At 32.3% G+C, this 15,474-nt stretch overlaps 1 protein-coding gene and 1 long non-coding RNA gene across 3 annotated transcripts; both read right to left on the bottom strand.

Moving 5' to 3' along the window:
- Positions 1-547: 547 nt before the first annotated feature.
- Positions 548-2,925, bottom strand: LOC116021800. The gene is made up of 2 exons (XR_004099070.1): positions 2,656-2,925; positions 548-1,475 (listed from the first exon to the last, which is right to left on the bottom strand). It is a non-coding gene; the product is annotated as an uncharacterized LOC116021800 (long non-coding RNA).
- Positions 2,926-12,341: 9,416 nt separating this feature from the next.
- Positions 12,342-13,588, bottom strand: LOC116022907. Of its 2 annotated transcripts, none has more exons than XM_031263814.1 (4): positions 13,469-13,588; positions 13,285-13,322; positions 12,757-12,950; positions 12,342-12,653 (listed from the first exon to the last, which is right to left on the bottom strand). In XM_031263814.1, the coding sequence occupies exons 3-4, from the start codon at positions 12,943-12,945 to the stop codon at positions 12,561-12,563; spliced, it is 282 nt and encodes a 93-aa protein (XP_031119674.1). In that variant the 5' UTR covers positions 12,946-12,950; positions 13,285-13,322; positions 13,469-13,588; the 3' UTR covers positions 12,342-12,560. The 2 variants fall into 2 exon arrangements, with proteins under 2 accessions (XP_031119674.1, XP_031119673.1); XM_031263813.1 differs by having other exon boundaries at positions 13,285-13,337; positions 13,469-13,574.
- Positions 13,589-15,474: the final 1,886 nt, after the last annotated feature.

The raw sequence follows: 15,474 nt of genomic DNA, 5'->3' as shown, positions 1-15,474 counted from the left end.
CATTTACCAAACAGGGCCATAATCTTTTCAACATTTAAATCCTACATCCATACAAATGATACAATCATATAATTTCAACGTAATATCAAAAACAAAAAGGTTATATAGCAGCTAAAAATAAAAATAAATAATTTTTACCTTTGAACTTCTACTTTTTAATTAATTTAAAAATTACAAATTTATGTATATTATGGAAAACTTATGATTACTTATAAAATGATTTATTTCTAATTTTTTTAACCTAATTCTGAATCACCATAGCTACTGAGATTTTCTAGAATAGCAAAAATATTACCTAATTTCGAATTATATTTAAAGATTTAGAACTTTTCTATTATAAAGTTTAATTATAATACATATATTATATGTGTATATATAATTCATATTATAGATTTTAATTATTTATATTTATTAATGTTTTAATATGGATGAGATTCAAGGGTATTAACCTAGCTAAATTCAGTTAAAATTTTTAGATTAGAAATAAATAAATAAGTAAATCCCGTTTGACAAGGAAAACATAATAGTCCTCCTTTTCATAGTGAAATTAGGAAAACAATTTTTAGATTAGAAATAAATAAATAAGTAAATCCCGTTTGACAAGGAAAACATAATAGTCCTTTTCATAGTGAAATTAGGAAAACACCGGTCAAAATCTTTCTATAAAATCCTGCATCCGGTCAAAATATTTCTATAAAATCATGTGATTACAGTAATACGTAAACTGGTACGGTGCTTGTTTTTCTCCTAAAAATTCAAAAATTTCAATGGCGGGCCTTGGGATTCTTCATTTGAAGTATGGCAGTTTTGTGGTGGAAAGTTCCCTTTCTACATCGAAGAACAGTGTGTCCAGCTCGAACCCGTTGCACAAAAACAGTAAGATGGAGAAGGCTATAGCTGCTGAAGCCACCTTAGCCCTAGAAGGTTACGTTGGAGCGTCCTTCCTCACGTCACCGCCAGGTCTTCATTATCCGTTTAAGTTTGGCAGTTTTGTGGTGGAAAGTTCCCTTTCTACATCGAAAAACTTAGCCCTAGAAGGTTACGCTGGAGCGTCCTTCCTCACGTCACTGCCAGGTCTTCATTATCCGTTTAAGTTTGGCAGTTTTGTGGTGGAAAGTTCCCTTTCTACATCGAAGAACTTAGCCCTAAAAGGTTACGCTGGAGCGTCCTTCCTCACGTCACCGCCAAGTCTTCATTATCCGTTTAAGTTTGGCAGTTTTGTGGTGGAAAGTTCCCTTTCTACATCAAAGAACAGTGTAAGTTCCCTTTCTACATCGAAGAACAGTGTGTCCAGCTCGAACCCGTTGCACAAAAACAGTAAAATGGAGAAGGCTATAACTGCTGAAGCCACCTCAGCCCTAGAACGTTATGCTGGAGCGTCCTTCTTCACGTCACCGCCACCGACCTCCCTCCCGCTCCCGGCCTTCTTAACCAAAAATGCGGCTACATGGAACAACCACAACTCTACCAGTGCTCTGTAGCCGATTCACAAAGCTCAATCTTTTGTGAATTATTTCACCCAATTCTTTGGAATGAAATTTCTCACTTCCAGGAGGCTCAAACATGATAATGAAAGAGTTTTATTTTCTCAGGGAGATCAAAGGAGTAGAATAGATTATGTATGATTTTATATATTTAGAATATAGTATATTGCATAGTTATGGAGTTTAGTTTTTAATTGAATCTTTGTTTTAGGATGTGATTTTTAATTGTATTGGTTTATGTATATTTACTTGATCTACTATTGTATGATCTGTCCGAATCAGTTTGATCTACTCTATTTTTTATATCAATCATCAACAAAAACTTAGATGATGATCATCTTCAACATTTAAATCGTAAATTCATATAATCATACTAATTTATAAATAATATTACAAAGGTGACTATTTTATAAATAATATTGTGAATATAAAGTTAAAAAATTGTGAATATTGAATAATGTAATTTTGTATATTGAGATTTAGAATTGGCAATATATAATTTTAAAATTGTGAACATAGATTTATAAAATTGTGAACATAGAGTTTTTTAAATTGTGAACATGAACTTGGGTCCACCGCTAAACCAGGATCCATAGCATAATTTGCCATGTTTAGACTTTGTGGGTTTATTTCTGTTATAAATAATATTAAGTAGTCGACATTATTATGAAGTATATAACGGTTGTAACCGTTTCCATTATGTGTTTGTATTATATATATGTCCATTGTAACATAACGAAATGAAACACTCTTCTCCCTATGTTTATTGTTTCTCTATCTCTTTTCTCTTTAGCTGCAATGTTCACCGGTTAGGAGTTAATGGCCAACACGTTATCAACACGCTCTACTCCTACTCCTACTTCACGCTCTACTTCTACCTCTCTTCTCCGGTGAACAGTATGCTATTTTTTTTATTTGCTAAAACAGCCTATGATTGCATAATTGTGTTCAATGAATATGTGGATATGATAATTAGATTTTATGCCGTTGAATATATTGTTCTGAATATAACATCTGTATGTGAGCATATAGATATCGTTTCCTGTTATTTATTTTCAAATACTGCACTGACATCAAGATCAATCATGGGAATACACACCGTGTTTTTCCCGATTCTGTGGATTATTTTTCGAACAAAAATAAAATAAAAATATATATCACTCAATCAAACCTGGCGATCTGCTCTGGCCTTCGGCGATGGTGTGCTCGGAGACGACAATCCGCAACGGCGGACGACCCTCTTGATCTGCTCAGCGTTAGCGACATCCGGCCAAGATGGTGATCGCCCAACAGCGGCGCTGCCCTCTCCTCGGCTTTGAGCGGTGGTGGAAGTGCTCAATTGTCGACAGTGCACGATCCAAAGTCGTTTTTTTCTTTCTCTCAGAACATCTTTTTTAGGGTTCTTTTTTTCCCATGACTCCCTCAATTCTCATTTTCATGTTTTTGGGCTTTATATACCCTTCTAATTGGTTTATGGATCAAGACCATGATCTAATTATATTTTGGGCCCTTTTTTATTTATTTAAAATGATTATGGACTTGCTTTGATTTCTAGACTCATTTCATTTTAAGAATTCGGCTTTTGTTTTTCAATTTTGGAATAATCTTTCATCTTTTGTTATTTGGGCCTATAGTTATTTATTTAAGGCATTTTGGAATGCCTCTAATTTTCACGCCAAAATTAATTTTCAAAATTTTGGGCCTATTATTGTTGTTATGCTCAAATACTAGATCAAGGTTATTGATTATGTTGTTGGATCAATTACTTTCGGTTTCTTTGATTATTTAAGGTATTTGAATAGCCTACTCATATATTTAGTTGTTTGAATACTTTATATGAGTTTATATGCCCATTATATTCAATTAGCATAATATATAGTTTGATTATTATGCGGCTTCTAAATTATTCTTTAAAAGTAGATCCTTGTTTTTTTAGCCAACCTTAGTATAAATAAATTTTTTAAAGAAAATCTAAATCTTGGCTGCTATCACTGAGTATGAATCCAACGAGTTTGGTTTCAACGGGAGCAATTACTTGGATGTCCTCGAGTAATGAGGCCTTGGAAGCTAAATGCCCTAATTTTTCATCGCCACCTTTTTGAACCATAACCTAAACTGAATACCTTATTGAAAAGGATCCCGATACCTTATAAATATCCCTGAAGGATAGTTTTTGGCAAATATCGACTGTTCCTTTCTAAAGCACAATGGACTGAAATGCTTTTCATGTCACAAACGTACGTTGTGCAAGAAGGATGTTTCTATCACAAATTTGTTTAATAAGACCTTGCCCTCTTTAACCCCCCACCCCCCCTCCTTTTTTTGCTAGCAATAAAGCTGCAAATTCATAATGCACGTCCAGCTGACCATGCACTAGTGCCCGAAGCACACATAATGTTGCTCTATCATGTAACGTCAAAAGGGTTTTATTTTCTCAGGGAGATCAAAGGAGTAGAATAGATTATATATGTTTTATATATTTAGAATATAGTATATTGCATAGTTATGGAGTTTATTTTTTAATTGAATCTTTGTCTTAGGATGTCATTTTTAATTGTATTGGTTTATATATGTATATTTACTTGATCTACTATTGTATGATCTGTCTGAATCAGTCTGATCTACTCTATTTTCTATAACAATCATCAACAAAAACTTAGGTTATGATCATCTTCAACGTAACATTTAAATTGTAAATTCATATAATCATACTAATTTATTAATAATATTACAAAGGGGAAATTGAAATTTCAGTCACTCAAATATTGGTGGATAAGCAATGTAGTGTTACTTTTCAATTTTAAAAAATTCAATTCTTCAATTATTTCAATCGTAGCTAATTTAGTTGTTCTATACAATTTTTCCTTTTAACAGTCGTTTAAGACAGGGGCTTTTTAGAATGAAATTTCATACTCCACTAATTATTTTCCCCATTTGGCTCTTATGCTCTCATGGGTATGGTGTTTGGTTAGGAATGGATATGGTATTAGTGTTCTACGAGGGCTAGGGTAGAAGATTTTGGTGTAAATGATAAAAGGGTGACTCTTAGTACATACCATGTAAGTTATATTCTCGGATTATACCGAAAAAAAAAATTAGACAAATATTCTAATTGTATATAATTTACTTGTCTAATGATTTAATTGCACACTTTTTAAGTTAGTGACTTAATTACACAAAAATAATAAGTTTAATGACCTATTTGACACTATGATTCGCAAATATGTTTAACATTTTTCAAATTTAATTTCACATCAAATGCTTATGCCAAATGCAAATTTTTAGGAAAATAGTCATATTTCTTATTGGAGAAACATGTCAAATTTATTTAAAATTTTTAAATTAATTATGTATAATATATATATTCACACATAAAAAAAATTGTAGTGGTTTTAGGTTAACACTCCAGGCCGGCCACTTGCATTCTTGCCGGCCACCTTCATTTTGTATAAAATAATCTGGACACTTTGATTTCTCAGATAGATTTTCCCATTCACTTACTATAACAAAAATCTCATCGCCGGCCAAAATTCTTATTCTTGCTTGATTGCTTTTTCCGATGGCCGGGGTTGAGGTTCTTCATCCACATGAGCTGTTGAAGAGTAGGATCGGAGTAATTTTACTAACCCGAAATCCAAGGAAACGCCTTGCTTATCTACGAGCTGAGGAAGCCAAGTCCCCAGAAGAATCATCTTGTGAAAGAGATTAATTTTGTCCCATTCCCAATGCGAAAGAGATTAGAAATAAATAAATAAGTAAATCTGGTTTGAGAAGAAATATTACAGTAGTGGTTTTCATACTCAAATTAGGAAAACACTACAGCACTCCAATCCTATAATCTTTCTATAAAATGGATCTCTGCCTTAGTTTCTCATAGACACTCACTAGTTGTGATTACAGAGTCGACGAAAATACGTGCTTCTTCACGTCACCGCCACAGACCTCCCTAACCAAAAATGCGGCTGCAGGGAACAACCACGACTCTACCACTGGTCCGTAGCCGATATATATGATTCTCAAACCTCAGCTCAATCTTTAATTTACTGACCCAATTCTTTGAAATCAAATTCCTCTTCCTCACTCCCAGGAGGCTCGATCGAACAGGATAATGCTGTAACTCACAATCTACCACCTAGCCCGACTTCAATTCCTTTATTCTCTCTCTAACAGATCCAATTAAGGAGTATAATAGATTACTACAATTATGGAGTTTAGTTTAATTGAATATAATCTTTGTAAGTCTTAGGATGTCATGTTTAATTGTATAATTACTTGATCTCATCTCTCAAAATCAGTCTACTCTATTTTGTATATCAATCTTCTTCAACATAAACTTAGGTTATAATCAGGCCGGTCCAAACATTTTAGAGGCCTGGGCGAAATTTAAAAAAATGGGCCCCTATATCAAAAAATTAAAATTAAAATTTAATAATAATATCAAATAACATAAAATATGATAACGGACAACAGGATTAATTACAAGTTACAACGGACAAAAACTTTCTAAGTGCTTTACTCCATTGAAAATCATCGATAATTGCATCAAGATTAACCTTCTCTAGCATATCATTCTCAAAACACAAAATCACCAAACCATTCAATCTTTCTTGTGACATTGAAGATCTAAGTACGTTTTCAATGACTTCAATTTTGCAAAACTTCTCTCTACTGATGATGCTATAGTCAAATGTATCGTCAATAATATTCTATAAGAAATAGAAACCATTGGGTAGCAATCTGCAACTTTGACAAACTCAAGAATCTCAATCGATGACATTAATGTGTCTGGCAAAGTCATCTGACAACAGTGTTGTGTTGCCTGTGTGCAGTGTTGCAGAGGAAATAAAGACAAAAATCACAAAATCCATTATCCAAATAAATATTACATATTTTCATTATTCATTAGAGGATTATAAATTTATAGCCCTAAATCCCTAATGCCCTATAGGTGTGCTATGTTGCTTGTGTGCAGTGTTGCAGAGGAAATAAAAGACACAACAAATTACAAATAGACTTACAAGTTACAACGGACAACGGGGCCCAAACCGGCAAACAAATGAACAATCGTAGATCGTCGACGAAGATGTGAGGACTAATCGAATTGGGAAAAAATTTTATTGGAGAAGTCGAATGGGTTAGTCGGTTAGGGTGTCAATTCTAATAGACAATTAGGCTTCTATGAGCCCATTCTTAATTTTTTTATTTTCAAATATAATTATAACACTAATTATAACACTAATATATATATATATATATATATATATATATATATATATATATATATATATATATATATATATATATATATATATATATATGGATGGCACCTTCTAGCATGGGCCATGGACGATCGTTCAGCCCGTCCATGCACAGGACCAGCCCTGGTTATAATCTTCTTCAACATTTAAATCATAAATTCATATAATAACACTAATTTATAGATAATATTACAAAGGAGAAATTGCAATTTTAGTCCCTCAATTATTGATGAATATGCCATGTAGTCCCCAATTTTCAATTTTAAAAAGTTTTGTATTTCAATCTTCGCCAATTTAATCATTCCGTAAAAATTTTCTGGGACTACATACATTGCATATCACTCAGTAATTGAGGGTTGAAAGTGCGATTTACCCTATTATTTGTATTGTGTACTAAATTACTTTATAAATAGATAATGCTTATTTAATAATCATGTTTAGACCGGTTGTTATGCCATGGACCCGAGTTCACCTTGCAAAGTAGACCCAACTAGGTCCATGTTTACAATTTTAGTAGTCTATGTTCACAATTTTAGAGTTCTATGTATGTTCACAAATTTTGAACTTTATATTCATAATTTTTGAACTCTAAATTCACAATTACAGAACTTTATGTTCATAATTTCAGAACTTTATGTTTCTAATTTCAGAACTCTATGTTCCCAATTTCATAATTCTATATTCAATAGTATAACTCAATTTTTGAATCTATATAACACAATTTTGTATATTGAGATTTAAAATTGGCAATATATATTTTAAAATTTGTGAACATAGATTTATAAAATTATGAACATAGAATTTTTAAATTGTGAACATTGACTTGGCTTCACGTACCTTGCAAGGTAGACCAGGATCCAAAGCATAATTTGCCAATGTTTAGACTTTGTGGGTTTATTTCATTATTGTTATGTTTACGGATTCAAAGTTTTAGGCCCATTTGGATTATTTGAGGCGCTTGAACTCGTGCATTACAGTGTTTGTTTTATGGACCATTTCATATCTAATATTTTCCAATCATTATTTAATGGATCGACCAGAGTGTAAATCATAAATAAAAAGTATATTTTTAATTGTATTGTCTATTTGATCTACTATAATATAATTTATCACCCCTAGTGTGTCTGATCTATACTATTGTCTATTTCAATCTTCAATAAAAACTTAAGTAATAGGCCATGTTTAGTAAATAATTAGCCTATTAGTCAATTTTGGCCTATTTGAACATTATTAGTTGTTTGACTTGGTTAAAAAATTAATATAAGTGTTTGGTTAATAAACTTTTTTTAACTCCAAGATATTAAATTTCTAAAGGCTACTCAAAACAACCTTTTCAATTAGTCTTTTGAGAAAATAAATTAAAGTAAACGGCAAATTTACCAAACACTTTTATACAATTAACTAATCAATTAATTATACCTTCTAACCCAATCAGCTAACAACCATTTACCAAACAGGGTCATAATCTTTTCAACATTTAAATCCTACATCCATACAATCATATAATTTCAACGTAATATCAAAAACAAAAAGATTATATAGCAGCTAAAAATAAAAATAAATAATTTTTACCTTTGAACTTCTACTTTTTAATTAATTTAAAAATTACAAATTTATATATATTATGGAAAACTTATGATTACTTATAAAATGTTTTATTTCTAATTTTTTTAACCTAATTTTGAATCACCATAGCTACTGAGATTTTTTTAGAATAGCAAAAATATTACCTAATTTCGAATTATATTTAAGGATTTAGAACTTTTCTATTATAAATTTTAATTATAATACATATATTATATGTGTATATATAATTCATATTATAAATTTTAATTATTTATATTTATTAATGTTTTAATATGGATGAGATTCAAGGGTATTAACCTAGCTAATATAAATTCAGTTAAAAATTTTAGATTAGAAATAAATAAATAAGTAAATCCCGTTTGACAAGGAAAACATAATAGTCCTTTTCATAGTGAAATTAGGAAAACACAACACAAAATCTTTCTATAAAATCCTGTGATTACAGTAATACAATCCTGTGATTACAGTAATACGTAAACTAGTACGGTGCTTGTTTTTCTCCTAAAAATTCAAAAATTTCAATGGCGGGCGTTGGGGTTCTTCATTTGAAGTATGGCAATTTTGTGGTGGAAAGTTCCCTTTCTACATGGAAGAACAGTGTGTCCAGCTCGAACGCGTTGCACAAAAACAGTAAGATGGAGAAGGCTATAGCTGCTGAAGCCACCTCAGCCCCAGAACGTTACGCTAGAGCGTCCTTCTTCACGCCTCTTCATTATCCGTTGAAGTTTAGCAGTTTTGTGGTGGAAAGTTTCCTTTCTACATCGAAGAACAGTGTGTCCAGCTCGAACCCGTTGCACAAAAACAGTAAGATGGAGAAGGCTATAGCCGCTGAAGCCACCTCAGCCCCAGAACGTTACGCTGGAGCGGCCTTCTTCACGTCACCGCCACCGACCTCCCTCCCGATCCCGGCCTTCTTAACCAAAAATGCGGCTGCAGGGAACAACCATGACTCTACTAGTGCTCTATAGCCGATTCTCAAAGCTCAATCTTTAGTGAATTATTTCACCCAATTCTTTGGAATGAAATTTCTCTCACTTTCAGGAAGCTCAATCTTTTATTTTCTCAGGGAGATCAAAGGAGTAGAATAGATTATATATGGTTTTATATATTTAGAATATAGTATATTGCATAGTTATGGAGTTTAGTTTTTAATTGAATCTTTGTCTTAGGATGTCATTTTTAATTGTATTGGTTTATGTATATTTACTTGATCTACTATTGTATGATCTGTTTGAATCAATTTGATCTACTCTATTTTCCATATCAATCATCAACAAAAATTTAGATTATGGTCACCTTCAACATTTAAATCGTAAATGCCGCCACCAAGCTCCCTCCCAGTTACGAAAAAGGCTGTAGGGAACGACGACGACGTTACAACTCATCTGATCTGCTGCGGATCCGATCCTGAAGCTCCATCTTTAGTCCCCTCACTCTCAGGCACGATCACCAATTACATTGAGCGCCGTAAATTGTCTGACTTAATTCCATTAAAACCCGCTCTTAATGCTTCCAAATGGTTCTTTGTTTATTGTGTATACGCACTTCATTGGTTTGTTGGTTTGAATTGGTTGAAGTCCAATCTGAATAAAAGTGTGACATAAGTCAAAATGAGAGATTGTGAAGCTTAATTTTATCCCATTCCCAATACGAAAGAGACAATATGTCTGATTGTAAGGATGCAGGAAGGACAAAATCGTTAGAACTTAATCAAATTACCTAGAAGAACAAATTGGGATAAATGGAGAACCAAATCATTTTTAATTTGACAATTTTGATGGCCTATTTTATCATTTTATAAGCCCGACCATGTATTCGCAAGATGAAATGATGCATCCATATTATGTACCACCTGATGAACTTCAATATTCAAGTTGTAATATCTCAATCAACAATGTGGTTATTGTCTATTTATGAAGTTCTATTTTTTGTGACTATAATAACCTTATTAAAATAACACAATATTAAAAATTTTCTCAATTTTTATACCCAATTTTTATACTAAATGTACATTATTTTTATACTGAATGTGCATTATTTGATTTATGGTCCACACAACTGTGTGGACCATGGTCCATGCAATAATGATTGTTGAACTCGTGCATTATAGTGTTTGTTTTATAATGGCCCATTTCATATCTAATATTTTTCAATTATTATTTCATGGATCATGGTCCACAAAGTGTAAATTATAAATAAAAAGTATATTTTTAATTGTATTGGCCTGGTATGCGCACAATTATTTGAGATTTACTAGAGTATGATCTGTCATAATCTGTCTACTCTATTTCTTTATCAATCATCAACAAAAACATAGGTGATAATCTTCTTCAACATTTAAATCATAAATTCATATAATCATACTAATTTATAGATAATATTACAAAAGGTAAAATCATAATTTCAATCCCTCAATTATTGACCAACATGTTATGTAGTCCCCAGTTTTCAATTTTGAAAAATTAAGTTCAATTATTTCGATCGTAACCAATTTTGTCATTTCTTAAAATTTGAAAACTGGAATTGCATTGCCTATCAGTCTATATATATATATATATATATATATATATATATATATATATATTTACTACGTATTTATTTATACATATTTTTTATATATATATACATTTACTTATTTATGTATTTATTTATTTAAAGAGCATTTGATCTTAAATGAATCACTAATTACAAATTTTAGTTGAATATTGTGATCTTATATGAATTGCGTTGAAGATTATGTATTAAATTTAATCATTTCAATAGTGTTTACATATTTTGTGGCATCCAGTGCAAATTTCTGCCTTCAAATGCATATTGTAATGCCTCCAGAGCATATTGTTGTGCCTCCCAGTGCCCACCTCATTAATTTTTTTTTAAATTGCTACTCATTAATTTTTTTAAATTGCTTCATTTTGAAAGTTGATCTGCACTGAATCAATGGATGAGATTACATCCTATTTTTCACCTAACGCTTCTTTAAAATAAATAATTCTTACCTTGAACTTCTACCTATTTTAATTTAAGGCTTGGTCATAAATCCAAATTAAGGATATTGAGACTTATTAAGTTGAAATTTTGTCTCTATATATCAAAGTCTTTCACTTTATTTTGTTGAAATTTTTTTGTTTGTTTTTTTAATTTTATTTCTTCATATAATATAAAATGTAAAAAAAATAAAACTATATTAGAATCTTAAATTTTGAATACTAGGTCTATTTATTTCAGTTTTGTATACTACAAATAGAAAATCTGGCTTCATTGAGATTTAATAACCATAACCATCTCTAAAATTGTTGTTATAAGGTCAAATTCTTTCCAATATCAAGACTCATAAGCCCAATGTCTATAACAAACACAATTGCAACTATTCACAAAATATGTATATCTCATGATACACTAAGATTGGAACTGTAACTCCTCCATTGTTTTATGGATATGCCAAATCTCAAGCAGATAGTTTGTGTTCATTTGAAGAACAAGCCCAGCATGTAAACTCACACAGAATTCACAAACCTTTAAATTTAGAAAGCTGTGAATTCTAGATTTACTACTTACTCACTATGCATTTTTGTACTGATAGTCAGATCCAAACATCTGAGAAATGTGAAATTCAGTACTTCAGGTTTTCTGCTCTCCTTAGCCCCTTTACACAAAGCTATTATATAAAGGGAAAATTGTAATTTTTGCCCCTCCATAATATGCCAATTATCAATGTCACCCCTGAATTATTAGTGGTGTAAATGTTGCCCCTCAATTTTTAAAAACGGTACATATATTACCCCTCCCGTACCGACAAGAGGGGCAATATTTACACCACCGGAGGGGCAATATATGTACCATTTTTGACAATTGAGGGGCAATATTTCCACCATTAAAATTTAGGGGTGACATTGATAATTGACATATTATGGAGGGGCATAAATTACAATTTTCCCTTTATATAAATATCAAAATATTTGCCCAATTTGCAATACAAATTAATTTATTAAAAAAAAAAAACAAACAAACAAGCAAGCAAACAAACTCCACAGTGATTTTTCTATTTATATCATAAACAACTTCTATATATTGTTCAGAAGAATGTGCAAACAACCCAAAATTATGAAAGCAGCATTTCTTTTCCTTGGCCATATGGAAACTACATGAAAATCAAGGAATGGATGAAGTAACAAGACCTTAGAGTACATAAGAAAGGAATTACTTGATGATTTTATTTAAGATTTTCTCTTTACTATTCAGATATGACTGTTCGGAGTGGAAGTTTGCTTTCGACCTCCTTCACTTCTGCATTTCTTTCAGCAACAACTTTAGACATTCCAAACATCTGAGAGGAATTGTTATCCAGGATCAATAACAATGCACAACTGTTCTAAATTCAAACATTCATTATAGTAACAGTCTCACATAATTAGAAACTCAAAACAAACCTTCTGGATAGTTTTCTTGAAGCAGGTTTTATGTTCATCCATTGAAGCATTGATGAACTCGTCAATATGATCTCTCACATCCTCTAAAAAAGTGGCACTTTCAGACTTCTTCTTCCGGCATGAAGCCGTCACCGTATTAACAGCTGCAGCTGAGGTTTGTGTCTCAGGTTTACCTCCTTCAGTAGCCATTCTCCCTGATTACAAAATAAATCAATACCCAACCTAAGATTAAGCATGACAAATGTTGCCCAATTCATATACCATGACTTCTCAATTTTTTTACATAATTATGTTCTCTCATAAATGGTATTGTGCAATGAGTTGTTTCCTTAGAGCAAAACCAATTGTTGATAAAGCTAATATGTGCCCATATTTCAGTGCTTTATACAACTTCAAGGGTTCGGGAAAAAACTTGAAGAAAATCCACTCCACCCATGATAAAACAGGGCAAAATAGCATAAAGTAATAAACTTAAGAGGACTGATTCATATCGATTCGAAGGATAAAAGGGGATGGGCTTGAACTTACCTGAGCGAAATCGCAAAGGACACCAATGAAATCAAAGCCTGCAAATCGAATAACTGTTACAAGAATATGCAAGAATTAATCTTAATTCTTAAAATACAAGAATAAGCAGGAGATAATCTAGAAATACAAGATGAGGAAGAATTAAGTATTTGTCACAGAAAAGGAAGGGTTTGAGTTCTCAAACCTTCTCTTACGCTGCGGAGTCCAAAGGAATGAAGAATTGCAGCGATCCTAAAATACTACCGTCCTGTCTGTGTATATCAATTTGGGGGCTGGGTCTGCCCGACTTGGACAAGGGGTCAAGTCATGTTTGCAATTAAGGGGAACTTACTAAAATGGGTAGAATATCAAGTAGATTTTGAAAGTTGAATAACAGTTATGGGATTGTTTAAGAATCACTTCATTGCTGATTGGGTAATTGGATTAGTTAATTAGGCTAGCTGATTGTATTAGCGGCTTATAGAAAAATGTTTTTGATAAATTAATTATTTATTTTTAATTGATTATATGTAAAATGACTTATAAAGATATTGTGTTAATTTCTCTAACCCTTAAATAACTTTTACAATTTATTTTATTTTATTAATTATTGTTGTTTTTGTTATTAACTAGTATTTTCACCTTTGCGATGCACGGAATAGATTTGTTATAAGTGCATTGAGGAAGGAAGAAAAATTTATGATTGCATTTTATACAAAAGAAAATAAGCGTGTATAGGCTATTAGAAATAAATTTATTCACCACTAAATTTCGAATGAACTGGATTAAATGTTGAAGAACCAACAGTTATGTGCAATATCGACTCATTTTCTAAAAAAAAAAAAAACATAACAGGATCAGTATTTAGACGATTCTCATATAATGATTCGTACTTTAAATACACAACTATTAATGCATCTCCTATTTGTAATATTAAATCTTATATATTATTTGCATATATATTATTTGGTTTGCTAACTATTGCAATATTTTTTAGAAATATTAAAATCAAATAAGTACATAATAATTAACACATTAATTGGAGTAAATCAATAATTTAAAAAAGGAGTAAAAATAAAAGAGTAGAAGTATCTTCTTCTTTGGAAGTTTTCTTGTCCCTACTTTGTGAGGGTTTTCTAATCATTTCTTGCCCTTTCTCGATACTGAGTCTTTCAATCTTGCGGGCGATCGCGCCTTGTCTTCGTACACGGCATGGAGAACACAATGCTGGAAGAGATGACCTCCGAAAAGAACCCTGTGGAGACTCTTGGTGAGAGGTGCGCCAACTTGACTCTCGGGAAGGTAGTTGAATGCGAACTAGAAGTTCAAGAAACCGGTGAGCATAACGGCTCAGGGGAGTGCATCGACCTAAGGTGGGCGGCCGTTGGACATTTCTTATATGAAAAAGTAATCAAGTTCGATGTTATGCGCCAAGTCTTGGCGACCGATCTTCGACTTCCATGTAAAAGAAATTACTGGTAATCGTGATATCTTTCAAGTTTTTCATGAAAATGACATCTGTCACGTCTTGAATGAAGGCCCATGGGCTTTTGAGAACTCAACATTGGTCTTGAAGTGTTGGGTTTTACAAGTGTATGTGCGACTCAAGCAAGGTTACGAACCTCTGCTAAATACAGGTTTAATCTAGGTTGTGTGCTGGGAGAGATTTTGGAGTGAACGAGGAAAGGAATTGTGTGTCGTGTTAAGAACACTACCTTAAAAGCATTTAGACCAGGGAATCTATGCTTTCGACCGGCACACACAAGCAAATAGCAGGTCAGAACCTGCTTTGTATATATTAGCTCAGACAGTAATACGCAAGGCAAGAAGGGAAGAAGATTAAGCTCTTGTTGTGTCCTTCTCAGTAAAGGAAATGATGTTTATATACTACAAACATAACCAACTTATTCTTAGGTAGCCACAAAAATGAGAGGAAAGTGGATCATGAAGCCACGTACATGCTTCCACACGCAAACACGTTTCTGGTTGTTGAGTTATGTGGACAAGGTCTGAAAGGAACCCATAAAATTAGGAAATAGAAATGGTATTGGGAGCAGACCAAAGGCCTTAGTCTTTAATGTTTCCCAACAATCCCCCACACATTTAAGGGTAAGGGCTGGATAGAAGAACATCTGAGCTAACAATTGCAAGAGTTAATTTTATGTCAGGGTCAGAGACTTGAACTGACATGCAGCATAATTAAGTAATTTA

Source organism: Ipomoea triloba, chromosome 6 (genome assembly GCF_003576645.1).
Source record: "Ipomoea triloba cultivar NCNSP0323 chromosome 6, ASM357664v1".
NCBI classification, from domain to species: domain Eukaryota; kingdom Viridiplantae; phylum Streptophyta; class Magnoliopsida; order Solanales; family Convolvulaceae; genus Ipomoea; species Ipomoea triloba.
The sequence above is the reverse complement of the archived record's forward strand: the minus strand, read 5'-3'. Positions and strand labels throughout refer to the sequence as shown.

Bases quoted from the DNA above. Each gene is read 5' to 3' on its own strand.
- LOC116022907 (XM_031263814.1), bottom strand. From the start codon at position 12,945: ATGGCTACTGAAGGAGGTAAACCTGAGACACAAACCTCAGCTGCAGCT. The intron at 12,654-12,756 runs GTTTGTTTTGAG...AATTCCTCTCAG, and splicing joins TCAAGAAAACTATCCAGAAG to ATGTTTGGAATGTCTAAAGT.